The sequence below is a fragment of the Urocampus carinirostris genome, chromosome 2, assembly GCF_059441175.1.
Source record: "Urocampus carinirostris isolate Australia breed hairy pipefish chromosome 2, RoL_Ucar_1.0, whole genome shotgun sequence".
Lineage (NCBI taxonomy): Eukaryota > Metazoa > Chordata > Actinopteri > Syngnathiformes > Syngnathidae > Urocampus > Urocampus carinirostris.
In genome coordinates, this window is record NC_142350.1 from 39646104 (window position 1) to 39673561 (window position 27458).

Consider the following 27458-nt stretch of genomic DNA (forward strand, 5'->3'; position numbering starts at 1 on the left):
TTGGAATCTGAGGAAATTGTACTTGGACCCTCAAATGTTGCTATACTATTTTCAGGAACAATAAAAATGCTCTACACTGGTATGTACGTAGGCAGTTTTTCAGGTATACTGTTTTTTTGTCACTCTTTTTAATGTGTTTATTCTTTAGTTTACTACACAAACAATTGTAAAAATAAATCGTTCTTAATTCAATGTTTTTTGTCTCACATGAGGAATTAATTGATCTGTTGTACAATTTACCCAAAACATTAATTTTAACTGTACAGTTATTGTAAAACACGTTTTTCCGACGCTATTTAGGATAGAATTTACTTTTATTGTCATTCTTTGTAACCATGAAACTGTAACGAGCCAATGCAGCCGCAGCCAAACAGGACGCCGCCATTTTAGATCCAACTGCTGGGTTGGGAGAAATTAGGTGACCAAACCCCCCAATTCCAACCCTTAATGCCGAGCGCCAAGCAGGGAGGCAATGAGTACCAATGTTGTAAGTCTTGGGTATGACTCGGCCGAGGCTTGAACCAGTGACCTCCCAGTCTCGGAGCGGTCGCCCTACCATCAAGGCTACCGAGCTGCAATGAAATCAAGCGTCAATAAGTAACAAAACACTGGTAAAGAGAGGAAAGCTATAAGATTGAACCACTTCCAGCAAGAGACAGGTGAATAATGCTCAGGTTCGACCTTTTGAGTCCGCACAGCCCTGGGTTTTGCCCACATTCACACTTAAATCTAGCATGTTATTGGAATCGTAGTAAATACTTTTAGAAGTAATGACAGGGTGTTTGTCTACATGTGCAATTCTGGCGACCAGTTGAGGACAGACCTTTTGGGTGCTCTGACAGTTTTCTAAGGACAGTAGTGTATTCATGACCACAAATAACCAGGATGTTCATGGTCACGTTCATGTCTACTTTTCCCAAACGACAAATCTTGCAATAAACCATAAAGTTTATTTTCAAAAATAACGATAATCAATCATAATTCCTTCCGAGACGTATGAATAATGAGCACTTTCAGATGAAAGGCAATTAGAAGTGTACTAGTATTTATAGTTTACACTTAATGTGAACCCGTTGACTCATCAGTGTCAGCAAGTTGGAGATTGCAACACAACCTAAACTTTTCATTCTCTTTACACATTTTTAAAAATGAGGATTGACAACAAATGTTTGTATATTTCTTTATCAACTTTGCAAAACTAATATTAAATGACCTTCCCTTGGACTATGTATATTTTTTGCTCATAGAAAATTACATAAGATAAGAAGAGATTGTGCGGGTAAGATCAGAAAGCCCATGTTGGTTTAAAACGATCCATCTTATATTCGTATGTTAGCTTAGACTCACTGGATCTCCGAACCTTTTGCCCATCTATTTTCTAACACTTTTGCCTCTGGTGCTCTGGACACTTTGGCCTCGCTGCCTGCTTTTCCTCGTGATAAACACTGCCCCAATTAATGAAAACGAATTGATTGTACTTATCTATGTTTCTGAATTGTGCATCCGCACCATCCCATGAGAGTGCCTGAGAAATACTCCAAATCACACATTTCGCAACTAAATATATGTATTTTTTATTGCTCAATACTGCAAAAAGCTAAAAAGAAAAAATATTGCTAAATATCTAGACACATTGGAAAAACTGCAAAAAAAAAACACATTTCACAAAAAGGAAATGGAGAAGTAAAAATCAAATATAAATTGCAACTGCATGGTTGTTGGTGCATGATGGCTCAAAACTTGCAACATAGCCCACAGACTCCTGGTTTGCAACATCCACAGCAGAAGCGACACTTGAAGCCACGCTTGTGTCTAGTACTGTACGGCATCTGTGTGACCAAATATGAGACATGAAATGTATGTTTCACTCCAGAATAATCTACAACTTGGAAGGACTTAGGGTCGAAACGATTAGTCAATATTGTTGCAAAAAAAAAATCAATAATAGAAATATTCAACGTTGAACTCCAGTGTCAACTATTGTCGGGAGACATGTTTTACCAACAGAGTGAAGCTTCTCACAGGATTAAAATGTCTGATGAGAGTCACTCATGCGCAATAACATCTCTTTCTCAAGTGGTAACATGCAGAAATGACAAAGTCAACAAAGTAAACGTACCAAAATTTCTAAAGTTTGGGAGCATTTTAGCCTGTACACGCTGTCTTTCCATAGTGCGGTGGTCATCACATTTATCAACATGTGAAAGGTACCCGGGTGAAAACATGTGTTGGCCTGGAGAGGGATGGGTGCCACCAGGCTGTACCTGCCCACGACACACCACAGGAAATGGTGCTCCTACGACCCTAGTGGTAAAGGGATCCACCCACCTACTATGTTAAATAAAAACTACTTGCAAAGCAGACCTTGTCAGACAATTGTGCGAAATGAGTCTCATTCGCCTCTGTAAGATTCAAGTAATATTCAAGCCAATAAATTTCTGATGACATGCATTGCATATTTTATTCAATGTGTATTTCGCTATAAAATGGAGCTTGAGCGTTATGCTAGACTGTGCCTGACAAATGTACAGTATATGAAATAAATGCTTCCAGTCCGAAGAACAGACATCAGTTGCTTAAACATTAAAAATGACAAATGACAATTCTTTGATTTCAAATTGTTAATAATCATTACGTTCCTTTGTTTCAGACTTTGCAGTTAACCAATGAACTTACCTCACAAAATGCACATAATACTTGTTTTAATTACTGTTCCTCTGCTGACAATGAGCCTTTTCTTAAGAAAAATGTTGACTTTATCTTAATTAATGATTTAATTGCCTTTCCCTGAAAATTGAAAGAGGTTTATTTATGGATTAATGTCTCCATTGACTCAGATATGCGCGTAATTGGTTTTAATAGGACTTTTTCTTTTTACTACTTGTTATGTATTTTTTTAAAGCATATATTTTCAATTGTACCCATTTTTCTTGGATATATCATAATTCACTACATTATTAAGTCAACTTCATGGTACTTTAAAAAAATGTTAATTATTATCCAATTATTCGACTCACTGTTTTAATAGTCGGTGACTAGTCGACTATTAAAATAGTCATTAGTTGCTTCCCTCCAAGTTCATTCACAAACCTTCCAGGAATTATCAGAGGTCTCATCAAAAGCAGGAATCAGATCATTTCTGTCCATCATCTCCTTTGTCTCATGTGTCTGCTGATGAAAAAAACTGAGAAAATCTTACTATTAAAACAGTTGTGTGCAATGAATCACTCACATTGGTGCTCAAATCGTTGGCCGGGCTGGCTGAGGTTTCTTGAAGACAAATGACGGCCAATATCATTGCCATGGCAAGCACAACACTAAAGGTCTTCATTTTGCCTGTTGGAGTTGAGTCTGTGGAGTGAGCTCATTCTCCCCCTATTTATATTCATTTTGGCCCATGTTATTTCATCAATGTGTCAATGCTCTGACCTTGCATCAGGGAATTGATTGTATCTTCAGTGGAGAGATGATGGGAAGTTAGCGGGGATTTTTTTGCCATGTGACACAATGTTTTTTTTTTTACATTCTGAGGACGTGCACTTGGGGCAGTAAGCAGCTATTAATATAGCTAACTTTCAGACAGACAGACAGACAGACACAGATGGAAAGCAGATGGAGGGCAAGAGAGAGAGACAGAGAGAGGAGGGAGGGACAGACAGACAGAGGGAGAGAAAGAGAAAAAGAGAGAAAGACAGAGAGAGAGAGAGAAACTGCAAGAGATGGACGGATGGAGGGAGAGAGAAAGTGAGGGAGAGAGACAGAGATAGAAAAACACAAATAGAGAGAGAGAGCCAGAGAGAAAGGGATGGACAAACGGACAGACAAACCGAGGTCAGGGGAGAGAGAGAGAGAGACAGAGAGAGACAGACAGAGCAAGAGAAGTACTGATGGACGAATGAACGGAGGGCAAGAGAGAGAGACAGAGAGAGGGGGAGGGGCGGACTGATGGAGGGAGAGAGAGCGAGAAAGAGAGAGAGACAGAGAGAGAGAGAGAGAGACGGCGAGAGATGGGTGGACGGACGAATAGAGGGAGAGACACAGAGAGAGTGAGAGAGAGAGAGAGAGAGAGAGAGAGATGGACAAACGGGCACACCGATGTCAGGAGAGAGACAGAGAGAGAGAGAGACAGACAGAGACAGAGAGTATTGGCCTCTCGTGAACACTAAAAGGAATTAAGAATAAATATTGCAATGCTCAGTGTTACTTTTATAGAGCAAATGCAGGAAAACAAATACGGAATCACTTAATTCTGAGGAAAGTCAAGTGAACTGTTATCCAACAAAGAACTAATGTACTATGGATTCTCTATCACATCATGCTTAAAAGCGTAACAAGAAGGGTGTGCACTGTACATTGCAAGTCCTCTGTGATTTTTGTGTTTTGCGCAATTACAAAAATACCCCTCAGTGAGTTTTTCCTTGTCCAATCATGTTTCTTTGCAAAGCTTAATTTGTGTGTAAGAGTCAACAAAGCTCATGATGAAAACACAAAGAAGCCGGCCATCCAAATGATTTAATCAAAAATAGATTTTATTACTCACACCAAGATGATTTCTTACAAAAACAGATCACATACTTGGCATTTTTGATGTTGCATAGGCATTTAAACTACAGGTAGGTTCCCGCGCCGCGCCAACACGCGACATGTTAAGCTGTTCTAAGATGAACAGGACTGAATGAAAAGAGACAAAGAAGAACAATGACTGGTGGATGATTAAAAAAAAGTAAGATAGAGATAAGCTCGAACTGACCAAGCCTAAAATTAAGGTCGGTATGGGCTCAGGGTTGTCCGACATTTTGCTATTAAATCAACACAGCAATATATTTCCTTGTGCAGCTCGTTCTCTTTAACTGGTGTTAGCGTGATCGCTTTGATGGATTACTGCTCCGTAGCCAATCATAATTTTTGAAACCGGTTAAATTTGTCCAAAGCCCACTAGCAGGCGATGACTCTCCAACTTGGTATTCGATTGGCTAAACCAACAGCTTTCTAGAACACTGAGGTTACCGTACATAGCGACCTCGATTTTTTTTTAAGGCTTCCGGGTAGATTTCTGAGCTTAGCAACAACACATGGCTAAAATGTGACCATCTGAAAGCAGCACAACCAGGGATAAGCAGGGTCTGAGGGCCCACCTCTGATTGTACCTTATTGTTAAGTCAAGTCACATTTATTTGTCTCAAATTACTGCACAGGTTACGATTACACCATCCCCTGAACTTAAACCAAAATGCGGGCAAGGAAAAACAGATAGATAGATACTTTATTCATCCCCGAAGGGAAATTCACATTTCCAGCCGCATCCCATGTAGGCCACATGTGCCAAACAGGTGGCCCGCATCTACAGATCAGGCCCGCTAAGGGATTGAATCGGGCACGCGAGACAACACTCAGAGAAGCCCAAGAGAAAAACAAGCTGCAGGTTGAAATATGTCAATTTGATGTTGCCAAAGCCAGGTGCCTCTCACAAAGACACTGTATTTGTATTTTTCTCTCTCTCTCTCTCTCTCTCTCTCTCTCTCTCTCTCTCTCTCTCTCTCTCTCTCTCTCTCTCTCTCTCTCTCTCTCTCTCTCTCTCTCTCTCTCTCTCTCTCTCTCTCTCTCTCTCTCTCTCTCTCTCTCTCTCTCTCTCTCTCTCTCTCTCTCTCTCTCTCTCTCTCTCTCTCTCTCTCTCTCTTCCTTTTCCACCCCTTTTCTCCCACTCTGTCTCTGTCTCTTTCACTCTCTGTGTCTCTTTTTCTCTTCCTTTGTTGCTCTTTGTCCCTTTATCTCTCTGTGTCTTTTAACCTCTTTTGGTCTAACCTCCTTTTTTCCTTTTCTCTCTTTTGTCTTTCTCTCTTCATACCCTTCTTGCTTTCTTTTCTCTCCTTCTGTCTTTCTATTTTTCTTTGGATTTCTTTATTCCTCTTCCTTTCTTTTACCCCCTCTCTCACGACTTTTTATCTTTTGTGTATCACGCTCTCTCCCTCTCTCTCTTTTTCTTTCTTTCTCCCGCCCTCTCTCCTTTTCCCTCCCTCTTTCTCTTATTTCTTTATCTCTCTTTTTCTTTCTCTTTAATCTACTAGTCCGGCCCCCGACAGAATATTTGTTCTATCCGGTGGCCCCCGAGTTAAAATGAGTTTGACACCCCTGATGTAGGCCTTGATAATAGGAGAAAATCATATATGAACTGTATGCTGTTCTGCAACCTTCATTTATTAGATTGCTGTTTCTCAGCTACAAATGTAGTAAGTTACCAAGGATTCAGTTGCTTGTGCCGCCTAAATTACTATTTCATCTCCTCTTGATTTATATTTAGCACTTGCAAAGGAAAATCTCTGGTTTTGATTCTGGGCCATGTTGTCCCTGGCAAAAAACAACAAAATGAAGCCTGGACATTTAAATCAAGTTTTATTACACATATGACGCACAACATGGCCTCTTGGAATAAAGTCCAGTAGTGGTTTTATTTTGAAAATAAATTCAAAAAGCTGTCAGAACATCTTCATTTCATCTTGAGCATGGATGAAAACCCTGAATTGAATAATACGCACAATGCTCTTTTTGTGCATTAAAAATGTGCTAATCCAATCAATCATTTTTAAATACTTAGTACTAGAATGAACCCGTTCTGTGTTTTTCATTTTGCAGGTAGTCCGTGCATTTTCTACACCTCTATATATTATGTGAAAAGGGCATTGTTCCATTTAGTGTCTCTTAAAAAGAACATGTATTTATATAATAAGAAAAAATACATGAACTCTCATATAAACATGCATTAAAAAATATTGGTAGGTCAAGAAATTTGAATTTATTTTACATAACATGGTCTTCAAATGGAGAGAGCTGACATTATTGTCCACAATCTTGCTGCTACGGGTACCCAAAAACCCAAACACCCTGTTAAAGACTGGGCAGAAAAAAACTGTGCATTTTTTCACTTTGAATCTCTGTAGTTTTTAATCTTGCGTGAGCTTTTAAACATGCACGACACAAGACAGAGACATCTAGTGGACGAATATTGCATTATGTCCCTTAAAAATGAACACAATTTTTAGCTACAGCATCCAAAGTTACTTCTTTACATTTTGTTTAATTTGTGTTTTACTAGGAATAGACTTAAAAATTCTTAAAATCCCCTTTTTAATATTTGAAAAAAAAAAGCAGAGTTCAAATGTTTTTTCTTTAAGTTTATTTTTATTTGTTGTGCAACAACTGTACCACTGATTTGGTTTTTTTTTTCAGTTTGCTATCTATTGTGCAAATGGATAAACTCAGTCCCCACCAGCATGTTTGAATGTGCTTCCTGGGTTGGAATTAGCTCAAGAGATCGCAGGTTCGATTCCCAGCTCCTCCATGTTATAGGTTGAAGTGTCCCTGGGCAAGAATTCCTTCCGATAACAGGAAGTTGCCTTGCATGGCTGACACTGCTATCGGTTAGTGAGTGTGTAAAAGGGTAAAGTGTGAAGCACATTGTAAAGTGCTTTGGGAGGTCTTCAGTGACTTGAAAAGCACTATATAAATGCAGATCATTTATATTTATTTGTTATATTTTGAATGATTTCAATGGCTAATCTCTTGGTGTAACTTGGTGCATGTTCGCTGGATGAAGTTATGACAAAATCCATATTAAACAAACAGTGTACGACCCAAGCTCTCAGCCCAGTGCAAAACAGTAAATGAAAATGCTGAAACCCAAAATTAAACCCTTTCAGAACTTGTATGCAAGTATCAATTTTGCAAATCTGAACCTAGCAGTGTTCTAATGTTCTCAAGAGGTAATGGGAATTTGAGCTCAAGTCCCCACTTCTACTTTTGTATTGTCTTGTGTATCGTCCTGCTTTTCCACAATGTCTTTCATTTCAATCAATATTCGTCTGCAGCAAACACTTGGCCATCAACCAGTCTTGGTCACTGATCCCATCTGTCCTTATTTGAACTTTCAATGTACGGTATGGTTCCGTCTTCTCTTTCCTACCTCGCTTGAGTTATTTTTAACAAATGACTTCATGCATGACAAGCAAATTGCTACTAAAGCCACTGTATGAAATATTCCCAGTGATTATCCAGTAATTTGGCCATTCAGAATCAACAGGCCTGCAAGTTGGCCTCAATTTTTGATTATGTACGAAAAACTGATGTGAAACTGTTTTCATTGTACAAAAAGCGCTTTTGCACTAAAATGTGATGCATCACTAATTATCTACAAAAAAAATTGCCAAATCATAGAACCCACAATTACCATCTAAGACCATAGATAATTGACACCCCTACACTACTACATCACGAACATGGGTTTTACTAGGGTGAGAATGTAAATCAACTCAACTGAAACTAGGCTTATAACAGCAAAATATTCTGAAATGTATTTAAATGATTAATTTGGTTGTTGTGTTACTGCCTGGTTTCTCCTCAGTCTACTTAGGGGATCGGCAACCTGCGGCTCAGGAGCTGCATGCAGCTTTTTAGTGGTGTGGAGCGGCTACCTGGACAAAATGGGGTAGGAAAATATATTTTTCTTTTCATATGGTTTCTGTAGGATGATCAACATAACACAAACGCTTTTAATGTTTTCCAATGTCATAAAATGTTTAGAATAAAAATTATATGTCATCGAGAAGTTTGTACACTTTTATAGTGTGCGGCCCAAGCTCTACCCCTTTTAAAGGCCCAGCGTCACAAGCCGCAGAGGTGAGAAAGTCATGTTTCTTTGTATAGCTCTTAATCACAAAGAGTCTCAAAGGGCTGCACAGATCATAGATTATTAGAAATAACACTATTATTACACCATCCCCTGATCTAAAACCTACATGAGGGCAAGGAAAAACTCGAAAACCTCAACATGAAGAAACAAAGCAGATTGTATCATCTGTTCCTTTAACAAATGGACTACAAATGAACAAAAAATTAAATCAGGATTCTCTTTATTGTCATTGATAACAATGTATTTTTTTACAATTAGATCATATGTGGAACTCCGGGATAAACATGTAAAAAAAGACTTAAAAGAGAAAGATAAGATAGAGAATCTCAGGGTGAATGGGCTTAAATGGGTCTTTATTGAATTGGCCGGGAATCAAATTATGCCTTCTGTGTGGCAGGCAAAAACATTGTAACAAAATTGAACCATTTAACACACTTTAAAATGAGCCAATAACAGAATGAAATCTTATGAGCTGGTGCACAATTATCTGCCAGGCTTTCTCCCTTTCCTTAATAAGTGTTGGTGTAAACTTTTTTTATAATTTCTTTCACATTTTCATAACATTTTGTAAGGAGCTGTTGTTCAGCAGCCATACAAGATGATCAGTGATGATCAGTGAAAGAAGTTATCTCATAAGTAAAAGAGTAATGCAGAAAGATATTTCAAAATTATTTCAAAATCACATACATTCCTTTCTTAGACAGTAAAGGAAAGGTCCAAAAATGGAAGACAACATCACCGAACAACAAAACAGAGCCAGTCCAAGGCATAAGCGAGCTAAGCGGCTGCTTAGGGCCCCACAACCACGAGGGGGCCCCCAAGAGTGGTTAACTTTTTTTGGTACAACAAATGTACTACATAAATAATAAAAACATACTAATATGGAAATACTACAAAAATATTAAAAAAAAGAAAACTACAGTAACACGACAAAAAACTATAGAACTTCAATAAAAATCCAAATTTAGAAATACAAAAATAATAAATAAAAAGTAAAAAAAAAACACAGCAATACTTCAAAATGAAAAAACAAATACAGTGCTTAAAACAGCGAACATATATATTATTTTGCTTTAATTTTGAAAAAGGCCAGCAAAATGAATATATTTAGTCTCTTTTTCAAAGAAAAAACTTTGACAATGTTGTGTCATCTGCGGTTAAGTGTAAAGAAACATAAAAGGGGCACTACTCGTAGTCCAAGCTAGTTAAAATAACTTAAATAAATGTACACAGAAATTAGGCACGTAAAGTAAAAACATAAAGTACAATCAACAGACACATCAGATTGTATAGGGGATCTCAAATTTGATTCAAACAATATAATCTGTTTCCATGAACCATGTTTTCTTAGTCCATCAAAAGCAACCTTTTAAAACCACAAAAGAACAGAAACAAAACTCACCAAAACCCTTCTAGATCGGCGATTTGTCTGTAGTGAAAAACACCGTCACCGGTGGAGTCAACCAATTTCAAGCAATATTGTGCTAAAGATTGCTATCGTAATTGCAGATTTTGTCTGTCGTCTACCTTGGCATGTATTTTCCGCCTGCAGTGCGCATTAACAAAAGACTGGCTATCGGCATTGCCATTAGATCGATGATGTCTATTTCTAAGTCACTTTTTAAAAGGGGTAACAGCTAACTATAGGGATAACTGCACAAGGTATTTGAGTTACTCAAATAAACAAAAAAAGACAACAGATTTGATGACCAGCAATGTTGTATTTATTCTTGATTTATCGGAATAAACCAACAGTGATAACTGTCAAAAGTCTATATTCCAGGAATCACCAGTGACAGCAGAGACCGCACCACGTAGGGGGGTTACCACAGCAGCCGCAGCACCATTTGCAATCTCTTTCATTACTGAAGTGTTTGCTCCTGGCATCGTAGCCTATCTATGTAGTAAAAGAGTCAGATGAACAAGGTGGTTCAACATCACTCAATCAATTTGAGCCTTTGACAGGGACCTACTTCAGGTTGTTCTGACTGCATATCCGATGGGTTCAAGACTTCCGAATCTTTATCGACAAGCAGATCTTGTTCCTGTTTGTGAAATGCAGACTTGTGAAGATAAGATGGCTCACAAAAATGATCAGAACATGTCCATATGTTACTCAGGTGTTCCTAGGGTGCTCCATGATGGAGACCCCTACTTTAGAGCTGATAACGAAGTATTCAAATCATGCTCTTACCCCAGAAAATGGCCAGGAGTGGATCTGCTGTATTAAAACAACAGCAAACAAAAGGATGACTGCAAACGTCAAGTTGATTGTCTTCATCTTTCAAGATCAATTGTTGTGGAAGTAGCAAATATTTATTATTTTCTGGCTCAGCTCTTTAGACAGTCTCCTGTGAAATGTGTTCAACAAATATTGCTATTTATAGGTAAGTATGTCCTAGTCCCGCCAATGTTGTTTTTTAAAGATGGACTTTGAATTTTCACTTGATTTGTTTTTGATAAGCTTTTAACCCTTTTAAAGGGTGGGATTTGATCCCGAACTTGGAGGAGCACACTTTTCCATTTGTGGACTATTTGTCCTGATGGAAGGTTTCTTTCTTTATTCCTTTTTGACCATGTATCAAAGGAGTACTGCCCAATACAGAACTAATGAGATATCTAATACATTGGGTGGAGCTAGGTAGACGCTCTAGATGTTACCTGAAGTGACTGGGGATACTTATTGTTGTTATAAAGTGATCTGTAAGAAACGACGCTGGGAACGGTCTGCTAGTACATTAAAACAAACATCTTTGTTATTGGGCAGTACGGCAGCGCAGTGGTTAGTACGTGTGAGGCACAGTTCTGAAGTCATGTTTGCATGTTCTGTGTAGAGTTTTCGTTGGTTTCCTCCGGGCACTCCTGTTTCCTCCTACATTCCAAAAACATGTATGTCAGGTTGATTGGCTGGTCCATATTGTCCCTAGGTGCGAATGAGCAAGTAAGTTGTCTGTCTCCGTGTGTCCTGCTACTGGCTGGCAACCAGGACAGGGTGTCCCCTGCTTACTGCCCGAAGATAGCTGGGACCCCCGTGACCCTACTGAGGATAAGCGGTGAAGATAATGGATGGATCTTTGTTATACTTGACTTCTGTTAATTGCGATTACAAAAGAAACCCGGGCCAAAAGGAAAATCACAAGTAGCGCAGGTTAGCGTAGCTTCGCTATGCCCTTCCGAGTCAGATACCTGTCTCACAATGCAAGTGTTTCAACCTTAATACACATCCAAATTATTGTGCGCCACCGCATGGAATAAACAAGAATAACAGACAATGACACTAATACCCTTTAGCTCCTACACAAAAAAATAACATAGAAACAAGCTAGTATACAACCTAAGCTAGTGTTCAATGGTCATTTTTCACCGAAATTAACCTTTTTGTCGTAATTAATGCACACAGGAGAAACCGCCTGAAAAATGGACCCTCAACTTTTGTAAAGACATATGCTCCCGTTCGGGTTATAGTCTGGGGTCGCCAAGACAATAATCCATTTTTTATGACAAGTCACACTTTTTTTTTTATCAAATGAGTTGCAAAAAATAGAAAGTCGAGATATCGAGAAGATTAGAAATAATTATTTTCATTTGAAAAAAACAAAACATCCTTCAAACTTTACCTTTGTCAAAGGGAAATTTTGAAGCGACCCCAAACTTTTGAAGTGTAGTCTAAGTGTTTTATCAGGTTTAAATAGAATTGTTATGAGTCAGTCAGGGGTAAAAGAAAGGAAAAAGAAAGGCAAATAACTCACAGTTGATGTGAGCATTAGAGTTGTTAGCAGTATATTTTTTCTCATAATGCAAATATTTCAGTTTAAAAAAAATTAATAAAAATTAGGAGTCAGAGGAGAGGATTCCCAGCCTCCTCGCTCAACCCATTGGTTGTAACACTTGCCGTTGGGAGTCAATAGGTGACCATACTCCGCAATTCCAACTCCTAATGCTGAGCGCCAAGCAGGGAGCCAACGGGTACCAATGTTGCAAGTCTTAGATATGACTCCCAATCTCGGGGCGGGCGCCCTACCTCCAAAGGCACTGAGCTGGTCTATTTAGTTATTATGATCAAATAACAATTTGTTCAATAAAATTAAAAAAAAAAAAAAAAAAACTAATAGCTATTAGGGCCAAGAATCATTTTTTGAGAGTGTCGTCCAATGCAAGTGACCAGAACTATTTTGAAATGCATTGGTGGGCCTGCAAGACCTTCTCTGCTGCCCTAAAAATATTGGAATCACGGAATACTATCATAAAGTGTCAATAGATACTTCCAAATTGTCTGTTAGTTTCCTTTTATTGCTTTTTTATACTTTACTATTCAAGCATTTAACCAGTCACATTTCAGCCGTTACTTGTTGCCTTCACAATTAATTTTGCAGGCCCTGAGACTTAACTAATAAGTGACGATAAAGCTGTTGGTTAAGCCAATCAGATTCCGAGTTGGCGAGGCAGCACCCGCTAGCAGGCCTTCGGAAATGTCAGCTGTTTCACAAACTGTGATTTGCTAGGGGGTGGTAACCGAGGTATCACAATGAAAATGTGAACGATAGAATCACTGTGTCTACTTTTTCCGTCAAACAACATTTTCAGTCTAAAATTGATCAAATAACTTTGCCCGTAATACCGACGGTAAGGCTCCACTTTCCGCATGGAATCAGAAAATCAAGTCAAGTCGCATTTATTTGTATAGTCCTTAATCACAAAATATCTCAAAGGACTGCAGAGTACAAATTACACCATCCCCTGATCTTAAACCAACATACGGGCAAGGAAAAACTCAAAACCTCAGCACGGGGAAAATAAGAGACCTTGAGAAGACACAAATGTTAATACCCCTTTGTCAAAAGTGGTCGCAGCCGTATTTTGGAGGTTGTATGAAAACATAAGGGCAAACTCATCGGAAGACCATGACTGGGAAAGTGCTGATATGAAAGGATACAGATAGTAAATTCTTCATTCAAATATGTGGATGAACTTTGGTGCGTTTACAAAAACTAAATGAGTGATTATTATTATTGAAGTAATGTTGTAGAGATTAAATAATAAACTTAATATAGCTGAAAAATTCATTTTATGGTGACAACATACTCGGTGAACTATTTTTTATAATTTAATAATACATACAACATGCATTGCCTTCATTATAAGGCTTTTTTCTTTTTCTTTTCTTTTGCAGCTACAGACAAATTAGTTTTTTGGTTTTTCTTTTGATCCAATATCGCTCCATCAACATTTTGGGTTGGCAAATCCAAGAGGGAAATCAATTTTCTTTTTTGTAAAATACGAACCAATTCACATGCTAAACGCTGTTTTAAAAAATGTTAAAAATGTTCTAGTATTAAAGAACACTTTGTAGCATCATTACAGGGCTTTTTTTTTTAGTTTGCAGCTCCAGACAGATTAGTTTTTCATTTAAGAAACCTTGAGAAGAGGCCTCACAACTGTTAATATCCCTTCCAGGTGTCACGAGGATTACCAGAAGAGAGCAGGAGACCCCAGAGCGTTCGTACAATACTTTTATTTGGGGAAGCACAAGGGTTAGCGGGAAACTTCGGACGACGTAGCCAATCGTAGCGTGGGACGGAAGCAGGTCGAGTTTACTGGGACTGAAGAGACGATCGTAGCGTGGACGGAAGTAGGTCGAGTTTACCGGGACTGAAGAGGAGATCGTAGCTTGGGACGGAAGCAGGTCGGATCGGAGGCAGGCAGGCAGAATCAGGTAAACAAGAAAGCAGGTAATCGGGAGAGTCTTACGGGGTACAGAAGTTAATCCTCCGACGAGGAGTTCTCCGCGTAACGCGTTTAAAAGGGGAGCATTGACCAATCAGGAAGCACATTCCAGCGCGCCACATGATTACCCCAGGTGACTCCACTTGGGTAATCATGACAGAAACCCCCCCCCCCCCCCCCCCCCCCCCCCTCAAGGAACGGCTCCAGAAGTTCCCCAGGGAAAAAAATAAAAATAAAATAAAAATAAACCCACGACACATCACAGAGTAACACAGGAAAATCAGGAGAGTCAACTCAGGACAGGAAGAATCAGACTCAGGGGGTTCGGATTCAGAAGAGTCCAGACTCAGGGGGTTCGGATTCAGAAGAGTCGGACTCTGGGGAGCGGAAAGGGAACAGACAAGACAGGAAAGACGGGACAAAATCAGTACAGGCAGACTCAAGGCAGGCATGGGAGTCGAGCAGGCAGGCATGGGAGTCGAACAGGCAGGCATGGGAGTCGAACAGGCAGGCATGGGAGTCGAACAGGCAGGCTTGGGAGTCGAACAGGCAGGCTTGGGAGTCGAACAGGAAGGCTTGGGAGTCGAACAGGAAGGCTTGGGAGTCGAACAGGAAGGCATGGGAGTCGAACAGGAAGGCATGGGAGTCGAACAGGAAGGCATGGGAGTCGAACAGGAAGGCATGGGAGTCGTTTGCAGTCTTACGGCCGGAGGTGCCTTAGCCAATTTCGCCATGTCGGAAATGACTTGCCGAACTGCACAACAGGAATCGCGCTGCTGATTCAGACTTTTATAGCGGTCAGGGGGCAGATGTACGAACGCGGGGTCCATTCTGGTCGGAGGATTCTGTCACGAGGATTACCAGAAGAGAGTAGGAGACCCCAGAGCGTTCGTACAATACTTTTATTTGGGGAAGCACAAGGGTTAGCGGGAAACTTCGGACGACGTAGCCAATCGTAGCGTGGGACGGAAGCAGGTCGAGTTTACTGGGACTGAAGAGACGATCGTAGCGTGGACGGAAGTAGGTCGAGTTTACCGGGACTGAAGAGGAGATCGTAGCTTGGGACGGAAGCAGGTCGGATCGGAGGCAGGCAGGCAGGCAGAATCAGGTAAACAAGAAAGCAGGTAATCGGGAGAGTCTTACGGGGTACAGAAGTTAATCCTCCGACGAGGAGTTCTCCGCGTAACGCGTTTAAAAGGGGAGCATTGACCAATCAGGAAGCACATTCCAGCGCGCCACATGATTACCCCAGGTGACTCCACTTGGGTAATCATGACACCAGGATGACCAGGGTGCAATAGATTTAGCATTTCACACTTCTTGATGGAACTAAATGCATAAAATCTATACAACAGAGTAATTGAAATATTAATGACGAAATAGGGAGAATGGCTTTGTGCACATATAAAAGGGTTTTTTGGTGGGTAAACGTGGCTTTGTTCCTCAATAACATTGCAATTGAATTAGGTTAATCTTTTTATATGCAGCTGTAGCTGCAGTTAATGTTTTATATCCATCAAATTGATGGTTGAATTTATCCAGCCTACCTAAGGTCGAGGTGTGAAATGCACAACCTGCCACTGCTAAAATGTGTCGTTCTACTATAAATGGCAATAGACTAATCCCTCCATAATGTCAAACATCTTAATGTCATTTTTATGTTAATTTCTCAATCATCTCATATTGAATATTGTAGAAAGCTTACTGCTTACCTAATACAGTACAGTATTGCATCACATTGATGCACGAACATAAAGATACGTTTATTTAATGCAATCCACTAACCAGGTAATCTCGGACTTTAGACCGTTGGCTGTTGTTGCTTTCTTTATTATCTTATAACTTTGTTGATTTGACTCTAACTTTGTTTGTCAAATGAAAAGATGAGGGAAATAAGTTGCCGAAAACATTAGTTCTGAGGAAAATTGAGTCTTTTGCAATTGAGGGGATTCCCTGTCTGTCTCCAATCAGAAGGGATGGGATACAATGTCTAACCAGAGGGCATTTCCTGGTAACGCTATGAAAAGTCCCTCTGGTACCTATAAATGGCTTCTTTGCCAAATTTAACTCAACACAGCTAAAACAAAATACCAACAAACTCTCTGCAGGACAAGACAATGAAGAGTTTCAGTTTTTCTGTTGCAGTGATCAGTATGCTTGCTCTCCTTTTAATTCCGAAGGGTATCTCCGTTTCTTCTTATGCTCCTGTGAGGACGTAAAAAAAAAACAAGCAGATAACCAACTCTTCTTCTAAAAAGTTATTTTATATTTATTATTTGAATTATAGGAACCTGACCAGCGAATGGTGGAAGCAAGGGATGATGCTAACGCTGACGGCCCAGCTGATGACTTTACGGTACCTTACAGTATTTTGATTCATCTGTACTTGAGCAGTTGTTTTGCTCACTTAAGAGTTTTTCCCCAGTCTTACGAAATCAGCTTTTCCCAAATAGGAACAGGATGCGCTTGGAAAAAAACATTCTGAAGTTTTGAAGACATTCATGACACAATCAAAGCAACCAAATGTAAGTCTGGATAAACGACTCAAACATAAAGAGGGATGTTGAACAAGCATCTCCATTGTTTTTGCCCCGTAGATTGATATTTTCGCCAGGCACAAGGAAGTCAGTGATGAGAGACGTTGCCGTGTGTGCTGTGGCTGCTGTCACAAACCGCGTACATGGTGTGGTCTCTGCTGTGAGTGGTGATTCTACAAATATCTATGACTGGATTGTCATCTATTTTCTGCGTTCTTGCAATAAAACATGTACTCAGGTTGTTGGTCATCAAGTTTTTTAACGGTTGATGAGAAATTCTAGACATTTCTGTCCTTTTACATTATTCCAACATATCTACCTTTCCATCCATCCATCCATCCATCCATCCATCATTTCAGCCATATTCTTTCACCTCAGCTAAGATGTTTTTTCCCAATACCTTCACGAGTGCTCTTGAGTACTAACACAAAATGATACTAGGTGCTGAAATCATGTGAACTTTTGATAAGTAAAATATAGTCCAAAACAAAGACATATGCAACTAAGTACCTCAAGTGCCACTGACAGCGTGATGAACACCGCTCTTATTTGACGAAATGCGGCAACTATGTCAGGATGCTCTACCTGGACTTTCTTGTGACCTTTTTCTCTCTCTGTCTGCTAAATTATATTTCACAAAACTGTGACAAGCATACACCTTGTGACTTGATATTTTTGATGCAGCTAGGTTTTATTGCAATATTATTATGATGCACGATTATCATCATTGGACTATTATTATACCTTTGACCAGTCTCTAAGCAATAAATATTTTTGCCTACTTATTCTGAGAGTCTTTTCTTTTTTTTCTCTTTTCAGTATTTATTACATGTCTAATCTTGTTGCATTAAATGTTTCACAGCGTTTGTATCAATTACAATAAATGATAAATGGTCAATGGACTGCATATATACAGCACTTTACCAGGCACTGAGGTCCCCCAAAGATAGACAATACAATTCAAAAAACGACAAATTTACAAGTTTTCTACTGTACTTTATATTAAAACACATGATAAATTAAACAAAATCGTTGATACAGAGCGCTCAGGTTTGCCAGCTTGTATTGGTATCACTTCAGTAACTGATATCAGTGCTTGCCATTCATTTTCGTTTGCCTATTTGAGTGGTCGGTGAGTGAAATTGGTGTCATTTTTTTAAATGGGTTACAAACAAACATGAACACTAGTACCTGCTGAGCATATCCATTTGCAACATGATAATTCAACAAATAATGAACAACAGTATGACAGGTGGTTGTTGGCAGATAAAGATAAATGGTAGCTAATTTTAACCAAAAAAAGTATTATTTTTCCCATAAATGGATATTTTAACTGATATCAAGTGTGCTGTGGCAAACTTGTTGATTAAAAAAACTGATACAAAGAGAGCAACAGTATGCATGGTTTGTTGGATCCCTTTACCACCAGGGTCCTAGGGGCACCATTTCCGGTGGTGTGTCTAGGACAAGCACAGCCTGGTGGCGCCCATCATTCTCCAGGCCAACATATACTACCAAGAAAAGCAGATCAGTTGTTTATCTCAACATTACAAAATGGATCGAATCAGGAAAGAATTAGTTAGTGCAGAGGTCACCAACCCCGTGCAGCAGGCACGTTGACATCTGCGGCGACATTATCACGTACCCGAGGACCAGTTTTAAAAATATACCTCATCAAGAAATATCAATGTCTAAAATGTGATTAAATTGTGTTCTTATTTTTAAAATTGTAAGTAGCAGAGTCCGAAAATCTAAGAACTCTGGCGTAAAGGTGGCAGAGGTGAGTGCGAATGACAATCGCATCCTCGATCTTAAACGAATAAGTCAAAATCGATTTCTACGTACATACACATGGCGGGAAAAAACTTATAGTTTTCGACTTGAATGTGAGGAAGAATTATTTTTATTAATTTAAAAGAAAACGGTGCATCTCAGTTGCGGAGCAATTGTGGCCGGGGGATAGCGGCACAACAACGTGGATCGCCACTGCAGCGCTTGTCACAAAAGCTTCCATGCTACCGTAAATACCCACAAGGCAACTTGGAGAAAACAACAGTCTTTTTTATAAGGCTGGTAAAAAATCTCTAAAAAAGCACACACAATGTTTGACAAAGAGGGAGAAGGCCTTTCCAGATGGGTAGGTTCTTAAAGAGACAAAAAAACAAATAACAATATCGTTGGTGGCAACAGTTTAGTGCCATGGTAAAGATGGAGTTAAAATATTGAAACACTGTTAAAAATGTGGTTCTAAGTTTAAAATATATGTTCTGTTTTAATCGCTGAACAATTAGTGATTTGAGCATTTGTAATTTAAAGAATTGGAAAGGTAAAGAAGAAATAGAATATTGCATGTCAAAGTTTTTCTATCTTGTCAAATCTTTCTGAATAATTATTAATCATTAAAAATCAGTTCTCAGGTAACAAATCAGTAAGATAGAAAATTTAGTTAATTATTAAATTAATTAAAATAAAATTCTTGTTTCAGAAGTGGGTTATCAATGTGCCATTTGTGTTACTCCTTGAAGTTGCTCTCAGCCTCAAAAAGGTTGGAGAACCCTGATTTAGTGGGACAGATTTTTTTTTCTATATTTAGTTAATCAAACATGTCAAAAACCTTAATCAAGTAATATTTTAATGAGTCTCCACCACTGCTAAATTATTTTTCACATTTGAATGAATTGAGGGCAATACGGCGGCACAGTTCTGTGGTCCCCGTGCTTGCTTGGGTTTCCTTCGGGCACTCCGGTTTTCTCCTACATTCCAAAAACATGCATGTCAGGTTCATTGGCCGGTCCAAATTATCCCTAGGTGTAAATTAGCATGTGAGTTGTCTGTCTCTGTGTGCCCTGCGACTGACTGGCAACCAGTTCAGGGTGTCCCCTGCCCACTGCCCGAAGATGGGCTCCAGCACCCCCACGGCCCTACTGAGGATAAGCGGATGACTGTATGTATCAATGAATGGACTAATGTACGATTGGAAAGGTCAGTTTTTTTTTTTTTAATATCTATTTTTATATAAACCTAACATTTTGGGGGATTTACTTAGTCGGATGCACTATTTAGAACCCTATTTAATCGCACATTTTAGTGGAAGTAGAATGTTGGCAAAGCGATTGACTTCATATATTTGGAAATTATTTGAATGCAACACAAGACCAAACAAGATCATCGATACACCAAAAAACTTTCTCTTCTCTCCCCTTTTTTTGCTTTTTCACTGCTTTTTTCTCCTTTTTGTGAGCCAATTGTCTTTATTTTTTGTCATGAGTACAGATGCGAGGCACCTGAGCCTGCTCCCTTGGCGCCAACTGCCTCGGACGCTGATTGGCTACCTGTCACTTTTTATACCCCGTCTTCCTGTTACCGGTGGTCAGTCCGCCTGTAAATCTCAGCTTACGCTAGGCAAGCTTTTCGACCCTGACTCTCTCCTGTTCTGGTTCCCGTCTGTTTCCCGGCTCCGACCCTTTTTCTGATCTCCACCAAGATTTTTGCTCTCCCGTCCCGGCTACTGACCTGTTTTTTCCACTCTCGAAACCGCCATAGCTCGCCACGGAAATACCACTTCCGCGTCTGAGTAACCTGCACCCCGCGACCAGCGATCTACGGATCATGTGTACTATCCTTTCCCTTCTTCCCAATAAAACTAAGAGAAACGCACTTAAGTGGGTCCTGTCTCCGTTCTGGTCCTGACATTTTTTCCCTCTTTGCTTATTTTTTCTTAGTTTTTTACTTATTTTTTTATTGCTTTTTGAGTTATTTTGTTCCCTATTTTGTTTTACTTTTTGTTTCTTCCTTTTATAGGGTTAGGGTTAGCCTTTTTGCTTGTTTTTCTTGCTTTTTCCTCTTTCTTATTTTTTCAGGTTTTTTTTTTCTTTTCTTTTTTTTCCTTTTCTTTCTTTTTTTCTGAGCTGTTTACTCTTTTATCCATTTTCCCAGCCAACTTCAGGCATTGGGCAAGGGACACCCTGAACTGGTTGCCTGGCCAGTTGCAGTACACACATACAACTCATATACTCATTCCCACCTAAGGACAATTTGGACCGGCCAATTAACCTGACATACATGTTTTTGGAATGTGGGAGAAAACCTGATAAAACCCACGCAGGCACGGGGAGAACATGCTAACTCCAGGATTGTTGAGTGATACCAGGTGATTTCAGGCACACGAACAACCTAATTTTCACCAGATTAGGCCACCATCTTTGCAACAAACGTCAGACCTATGAAGTTGGCGATACATAGTTTATAAAGTAAAGTACCAGTTCTGACGCATTTACAAATTAGGCCAGTCTCCAAGCACTACATTGTATGGGTGGACAGATCAATTCAAATACTGATATAATCGATCATAAGCAAGTACTTGAATTGGATTGATACTTTTGTCCTGGGATCAATACTTCTCCCCTCACCCATTTCTTAAAAACGCTGCTTCTATATGTAGATAGCGCTTCTCTCTCTCACACAGCACCCTTGGCCACACTCTATGCCTATCTGTGTGACCCACAGGCACAATTTAAGTGCCTCTCCTTACCTGGCCTGCTGTTGCATCTTGCCTGCTAGGCAGAAGACAGGGCAAATCTGTGCGCACACTTATCAGAAGCTAAATATGAGACAAATAGGAAGCATAGCACTCTGTCTACTTTTATTTTCCAATAACAGAAAAGAACAAGTGTCCTTTTTGTGGCAAATCAGCCCGCTACTGTGGCAAATTTACATAAACACATGAAAAATTTAACCCTGCAAACAGCAATGAGCGGCAACCAAAAATGTAAACATGTTACTGTTCCTGAACAAAAGCCTGTAAATTAATTGTCACTATGGCAACAGAGCCAAATGAGCATGCTTGTTATGTTACTATATCTCTTGGCTTTTGCTCTAAAACAGTTGTAATAGAAATATATCTATCTATGTTGTATTCTCCCAAAGTTTGAATCGTAGTTAGGTAATAAAAATGACATATTTGTCATGCCTAAAATCTTTGTGCTGTGTTTATCGTAAATATACTATAAACTAAAAGGGGAAAGTTCAATTATTCAATGATATTGATATTTCCAAGCCTAAAATTATTGGTTTAAATCAATTCTACATGTATTTACATGGATCAAATTGGTACTAAAATTTCCAGTATCGCCCACCCATACTATCATGTAAATGTTTTTGCCTATTTATCCTGACATTCTTTTTATCTATTTTTTTGTGTTTTTTACATGTCGATCCTGGAGTGTCATGTCTATTCTTGTTGTAAACAATGTTTATTACATTATTATCAATGACGATAAAGATGATTTTAATTCTGAATATTTAAAAATTGTGTGCCTGTACCAAAGGTAGGGATACAATCAAACACTCATAAAACATTTTGACATGCAACTGTTTATTTAAAAACTACATTTCAGAACTGAATGTCGTTTCACTATTGCTTTCAAGCAGAAATACTGTATATTAACAGCTCATATCCTTATTTAAACGATGCACCGAAGCAGATAGTTCCTTGATTCACCAGGTGCAGCAAAAGCCGCAGAAATTCCGATCACCACAACAGTTAGGGGTGCAGCAAAAGAGACAAGGTCCATCTTGGCGTTTCTGCCTGGTCATGACTGCCACCTGTATGAAATTGAAAACATGATTTATTGCTCTAAAAATGAAAGTATTCTACTGTATTATACCTTCCGCTCCTCCGCTGAGATTTCAGGAGTTGAGTCATCTCTTGCTTCCTTTATGTTCTGATTGGTATCCTGTGATTCAAGTATCCAGTTTAAAGATTTTATTGGGGGAAGAAAATTAGAGCTGTGAAAATGTTCTTACCTTGTCCTCGATAGAGAAGTTGTGAGCCTCCTGAAAATAGATGGAGGCAAGGATGATGATCACTACCACAGAAAAGCTAAAGCCCTTCATCTTTTTAGATAGAGTGTAGTGTCTGTTGGTTGTGATCAGTTTAGTTTGTGCTCCTGGGTCAAATCTTGTCAAAAAAAGAGGAAAGATCGCTCTATATAGTTGATGACCAAAGGTACTTTTTCAGCACATTCTAGGGAACATTAACCAGCTATGCATTGACCTCAAATTATGATTGGAACAAATCAGGGGACTTTTCAGGTCGCTGTGATGTCAAACATAGATAAAGTTTTACCATACATGTAGAGCTGACTGCAATTAAGGATTATTTTAATAAATGATGAATCGGTCAATTTTAAAAAAAACGCATTTTAATTTCCTCCACTTCATTTAAATATTGAATGAACAGATATGAAACAGTGCAAAAAAAACCAACAGAATAGTATTTAATATAAAACAATAAAAATGTTTGTCAAATACCTTAAGAATAAACAAATATACACACTATACACGTGCCAATATGCAAGTGTGAGTTTCTAAAGTGTAAAAAAAAGAGGCAACATCGGAGGAAAATCTTGAGGCAACCTCTGCTAGATCAAAGAGGTACTACAAGTCAAGTCATGTTTATTTGTATAGGCCTTTATCACAAGAAGTCTCAAAGGGCTGCACAGAACACAGACTATTGAAAACTACAGACTATCATTACACGATCCCTTGATCTAAAACCTACATGAGGGCAAGGACAAACTCAAAACCTCAACATGAGGAAAAAGAAGAAACCTTGAGAAGGGTCATCCCCTCCTGGGATGACTAGGTTGCAAGGGATGTTGCAAAAAGAAATAATACACAGATATCATCAACATGAAATATACTGTAGGTCAAAAATGGGACTGCACATGAGGTAATCCCCCTTCCAGGATGACCAGGCTGCAACAGTTGTAATAAAAATTAATAATACACAGATTTGTCAACAGGAAATATAGGTCATTCATAAGATATAGAATAGAAGTGTTTTGTAAGCCTAGATTGAAAGAGTTCCACTGAGGTTGCAGATCAAATCTCACGGGGAAGAGTATTACCCAAACCAAAAACCCTGGATGTCCAGCGAGGTGCGCACCCTCCTCAAACACCGCAACACCGCCTTCAGGTCTGGAGACAAGGCTCTTTACGGGGTGGCCAGGGCTGACCTGAAGAGAGGCATCAAGGAAGCAAAAGCAGCCTACACAAGGAGGATCGAGCACCTCTTCGCTGGAAATGACCCGAGGAGGATGTGGCAGGGCCTCCAACACATCACCAACTTCAGAGGCCACAACCTGGCAACTGTTGAGGCTGAGGCTTCACTAGCTGAGGACCTTAATCAGTTCTTCGCTCGCTTTGAAGCTGGTAGGCCACAAACAGCCACATCACACCCACCATCAACCAGCAGCAACTCCCTCACATTTCAGGAGCACGAAGTTAGGCGTGCGCTGAATACCATAAACCCCAGGAAGGCAACTGGCCCGGATGGAGTACCAGGGAGGGTACTCAGGGACTGTTCCAATCCGCTGGCTGGGGTCTTCACCACCATCTTCAACCGGTCCCTGTCACAGGCGACCGTCCCACCTTGCCTCAAAACCTCCACCATCATTCCCATCCCCAAAAAGTCAGCAGTGGAAAGCCTCAACGACTACTGGCCTGTAGCTCTTACGCCTGTGGTCATGAAGTGCTTCGAGAGGTTAGTGTCCCGGCACATCAAAATCTCCCTGCCACTCATACTGGACCCCCACCAATTTGTCTACAGGGCAAACCGCTCCACTGACGACGCCATAAACACAGCACTTCACACCGTGCTGAAACACCTGGATCACCGGGGGAGCTACGCCAGAATGCTCTTCCTGGACTTCAGCTCAGCCTTCAACACCATTATCCCGGAGATCCTGGTGGAGAAACTTGCACACCTAGGACTCTCTCCCTCCATCTGCCACTGGATAATGGACTTCCTCTCCAACCGCCCACAGTCGGTGAAACTCGGTACCCACGTCTCTCCCACCCTAACACTGAACACTGGCTCCCCCCAAGGTTGTGCACTGAGCCCCCTGCTTTTCACCCTCTACAGCTCCGACTGCTCACCGACCCACCCCACAAACACTATCATTAAGTTCGCTGACGATACCACCTTGATCGGCCTCATCTCTGAAGGGGACGAGGCGGCATACAGGGATGAGGTTGAGTCACTTTCAACGTGGTGTTCGGAAAACCACCTCATATTGAACACCACAAAAACAAAAGAACTGATTCTGGATTACAGAAGGAATGGCAGGAATCCAGCACCACTCATCATAAAAGGAGACTGTGTAGAGAGAGTCCACTCGTTCAAATTCCTGGGCGTGCACATCTCCGACGACCTCTCCTGGTCTGCAAACACCAGAGCGGTGGTAGGGAAGGCCCAGCAGCGACTGCACTTCCTGAGATTGCTCAGGAAAAAATAACCTAAAACAGCAGCTGCAGGTGTCCTTCTACAAAGCCACAGTGGAGAGCATCCTAACATACTGCATCACGGTGTGGTATGCTGGGTGCACAGCAGCAGACAGGAAAAAGCTCCAGAGGATCATCAAAACAGCCCAGAGAATCGTCGGCTGCTCTCTGCCCAGTCTGGAGGACATTGCCTGCTCTCGCTACCTTAGCAGAGCAGAAAACATCATCAAGGACTTTTCTCACCCCGGCCACCATCTCTTCAACCTGCTGCCTTCCGGCAAGCGCTACAGGTCACACAAAGCAAAAACGAACAGACTCAGAGACAGTTTCTTCCCCACAGCCATTACCACCCTAAACAGACACCGCACAAAAAACTGAAAACTGTTGCAAAAAACTACCTCACAGGTATGTAAAATGGTACTCACGTACATGCTGTCTGCACTATGTTTGTTCACTGCTCAAACAGACACCGCACAAAAAAACTGAAAACTCTGCCTACACTACCTCATACGAATATAATGTTACTCATGTCTTGTTCTTGCACATGCCGACTGCACTACGTTTAATGCTCAAATTGCACAATGTCTGACCATTCCCTGTTTCTGCACTATGATGTCTATGTTTGCACCAATGCATATGCTGACTATTTTTGCACTATGATGACTTTGCACCAAATGCAATATTGCACAACCGTTACGATACCAACGTTATCACGACAACCCTGTATGTAACATCCCACATGCCGACATTTCTTGTGTAAATACCATGTAAAGTATAACTATAGCCTTATCCCCCTTGTCTTATAACATTATCTTCTCTGTTCCTTTATCTTCTTGCTCATACCTCACTATGAATGTGTAAAACTGGAGTGTCATGCCCAATTTCGTTGTCACAATATGTTAGCCCATTTGTAGCAATGACAATAAAGGTATATTCTATTCTATTCTATTCTATTCTATTCCACAGCCTGAATGGAGGACGCTTTTGAACCTGCAGTTTTCTCCTTGGTTCTTGGGATCACTAGTAGACCAGCATTCTCAGAGTAAAGGCTTCGGACCGGAACATAGGGGGAAATTAAATGTGAAAGATATGAGGGAGCAAGTCCAGCATGTTCACAAAAAATGTAATGCATTATTATTATTTGTGTGACTAAATGTGTTGGGTGTTGCATAAATCTCAACGAATCAATGATGATATTCCTTACCAACCTTTTTAATAATAGATTTTAAACGATTTTATCAATTTGTTGTTGAAGCCCTACATGGATCCTAACCTTTTGACATTGATTCATTTCCTTGGTTGCACGGCTTCCAGATAAGTGCTCTCATATTCAAGTATTTAACGAACTACAAGCAGCCATTACTTGTTGCTAGGGTCAGAAATCTACCTGGAAGCGTTCACAACGACCTATGAAGGCCCTGAGACATAACATATGTGTGGATACATTTTTTTGTTTAGCCAATCAGATTTCAATTTCGTGAGCCAGTACCCGCTAGCGAGCCTTGGGAAACATCAGAGGTTTCAACCTATGATCGGCGAGAGGGCGGTAGCAGAAGTATCACAATAAAAATGTAAAGAAAAATCCCTGCGCCGAACGGACATATCCAGCCATGAATCGAATAAAAAAGTATGCTAGAAATAAAACAGGACAGTTCAGACTTTCAGCATTAGCTTCGATGGCGATTAAAAGTAACCTCTTGTTCGAAACCAAAAGCACGGAATTCGTACGACAGAGTGATTGAAATCTTCTTCAGGAAAGAAAGGAGGGAGGATTTTGTGCACGGATAAAAAAATATTTTTTGGTAAGTAAAATGAACTATATTTGTAAATGAAATCGACATTTTTCTAGGTTATTATTATGCTTTCTTACATGTTGCGCAGCTGTAGCTGCAGAAAGTGTTTATAGCCATACAATAGTTATTGTAAGTTGGATTGTCTAAGATAACTAAAGGCCTAGATGCAAAATGCCACATCATGGCGGCGCCCCTGTTCGGCTGCGGCTGCATCGGCTCGCAACAGTTTTTTACACGTCGGCCATAAGACCCAGTCTTCGACTCAGTTTTGACGGCGCACAAAGTCGGCTCGAACTGCAGATTAAGATACAATCGCAGTTTTTTTGCTGGATATGCGATCATCCAGACATCAAGCGCTCGGTGCAACGACCACTCTGGAGTGTTTATTAGCCACGGACTGCTATGTCAACAAGACCCAGCGGCCTACAAAGCAGC

General features: G+C 40.1%; 2 protein-coding genes and 1 long non-coding RNA gene across 4 annotated transcripts; 1 reads left to right on the forward strand and 2 right to left on the reverse strand.

The window, feature by feature from the left end:
• Positions 1 to 1603: 1603 nt before the first annotated feature.
• LOC148371839 (hepcidin-like) lies at positions 1604 to 3331 on the reverse strand. 2 transcript variants are annotated; one of them, XM_088327948.1, is made up of 3 exons: positions 3233 to 3331; positions 3091 to 3168; positions 1604 to 1829 (listed from the first exon to the last, which is right to left on the reverse strand). In XM_088327948.1, the coding sequence occupies exons 1-3, from the start codon at positions 3329 to 3331 to the stop codon at positions 1734 to 1736; spliced, it is 273 nt and encodes a 90-aa protein (XP_088184074.1). In that variant the 3' UTR covers positions 1604 to 1733. The 2 variants fall into 2 exon arrangements, with proteins under 2 accessions (XP_088184074.1, XP_088184073.1); XM_088327947.1 differs by having other exon boundaries at positions 3091 to 3171.
• A 13137-nt stretch (positions 3332 to 16468) lies between these two features.
• Positions 16469 to 17185, forward strand: LOC148371840 (uncharacterized). Its single transcript, XM_088327949.1, has 4 exons — positions 16469 to 16614; positions 16695 to 16763; positions 16861 to 16932; positions 17005 to 17185. Exons 1-4 carry the CDS (start codon positions 16525 to 16527, stop codon positions 17113 to 17115), a joined length of 342 nt encoding a protein of 113 aa, XP_088184075.1. The 5' UTR covers positions 16469 to 16524; the 3' UTR covers positions 17116 to 17185.
• Positions 17186 to 22296: 5111 nt separating this feature from the next.
• On the reverse strand, positions 22297 to 22904 carry LOC148371841 (uncharacterized). The gene is made up of 3 exons (XR_015849644.1): positions 22750 to 22904; positions 22611 to 22679; positions 22297 to 22548 (listed from the first exon to the last, which is right to left on the reverse strand). It is a non-coding gene; the product is annotated as an uncharacterized LOC148371841 (long non-coding RNA).
• Positions 22905 to 27458: the final 4554 nt, after the last annotated feature.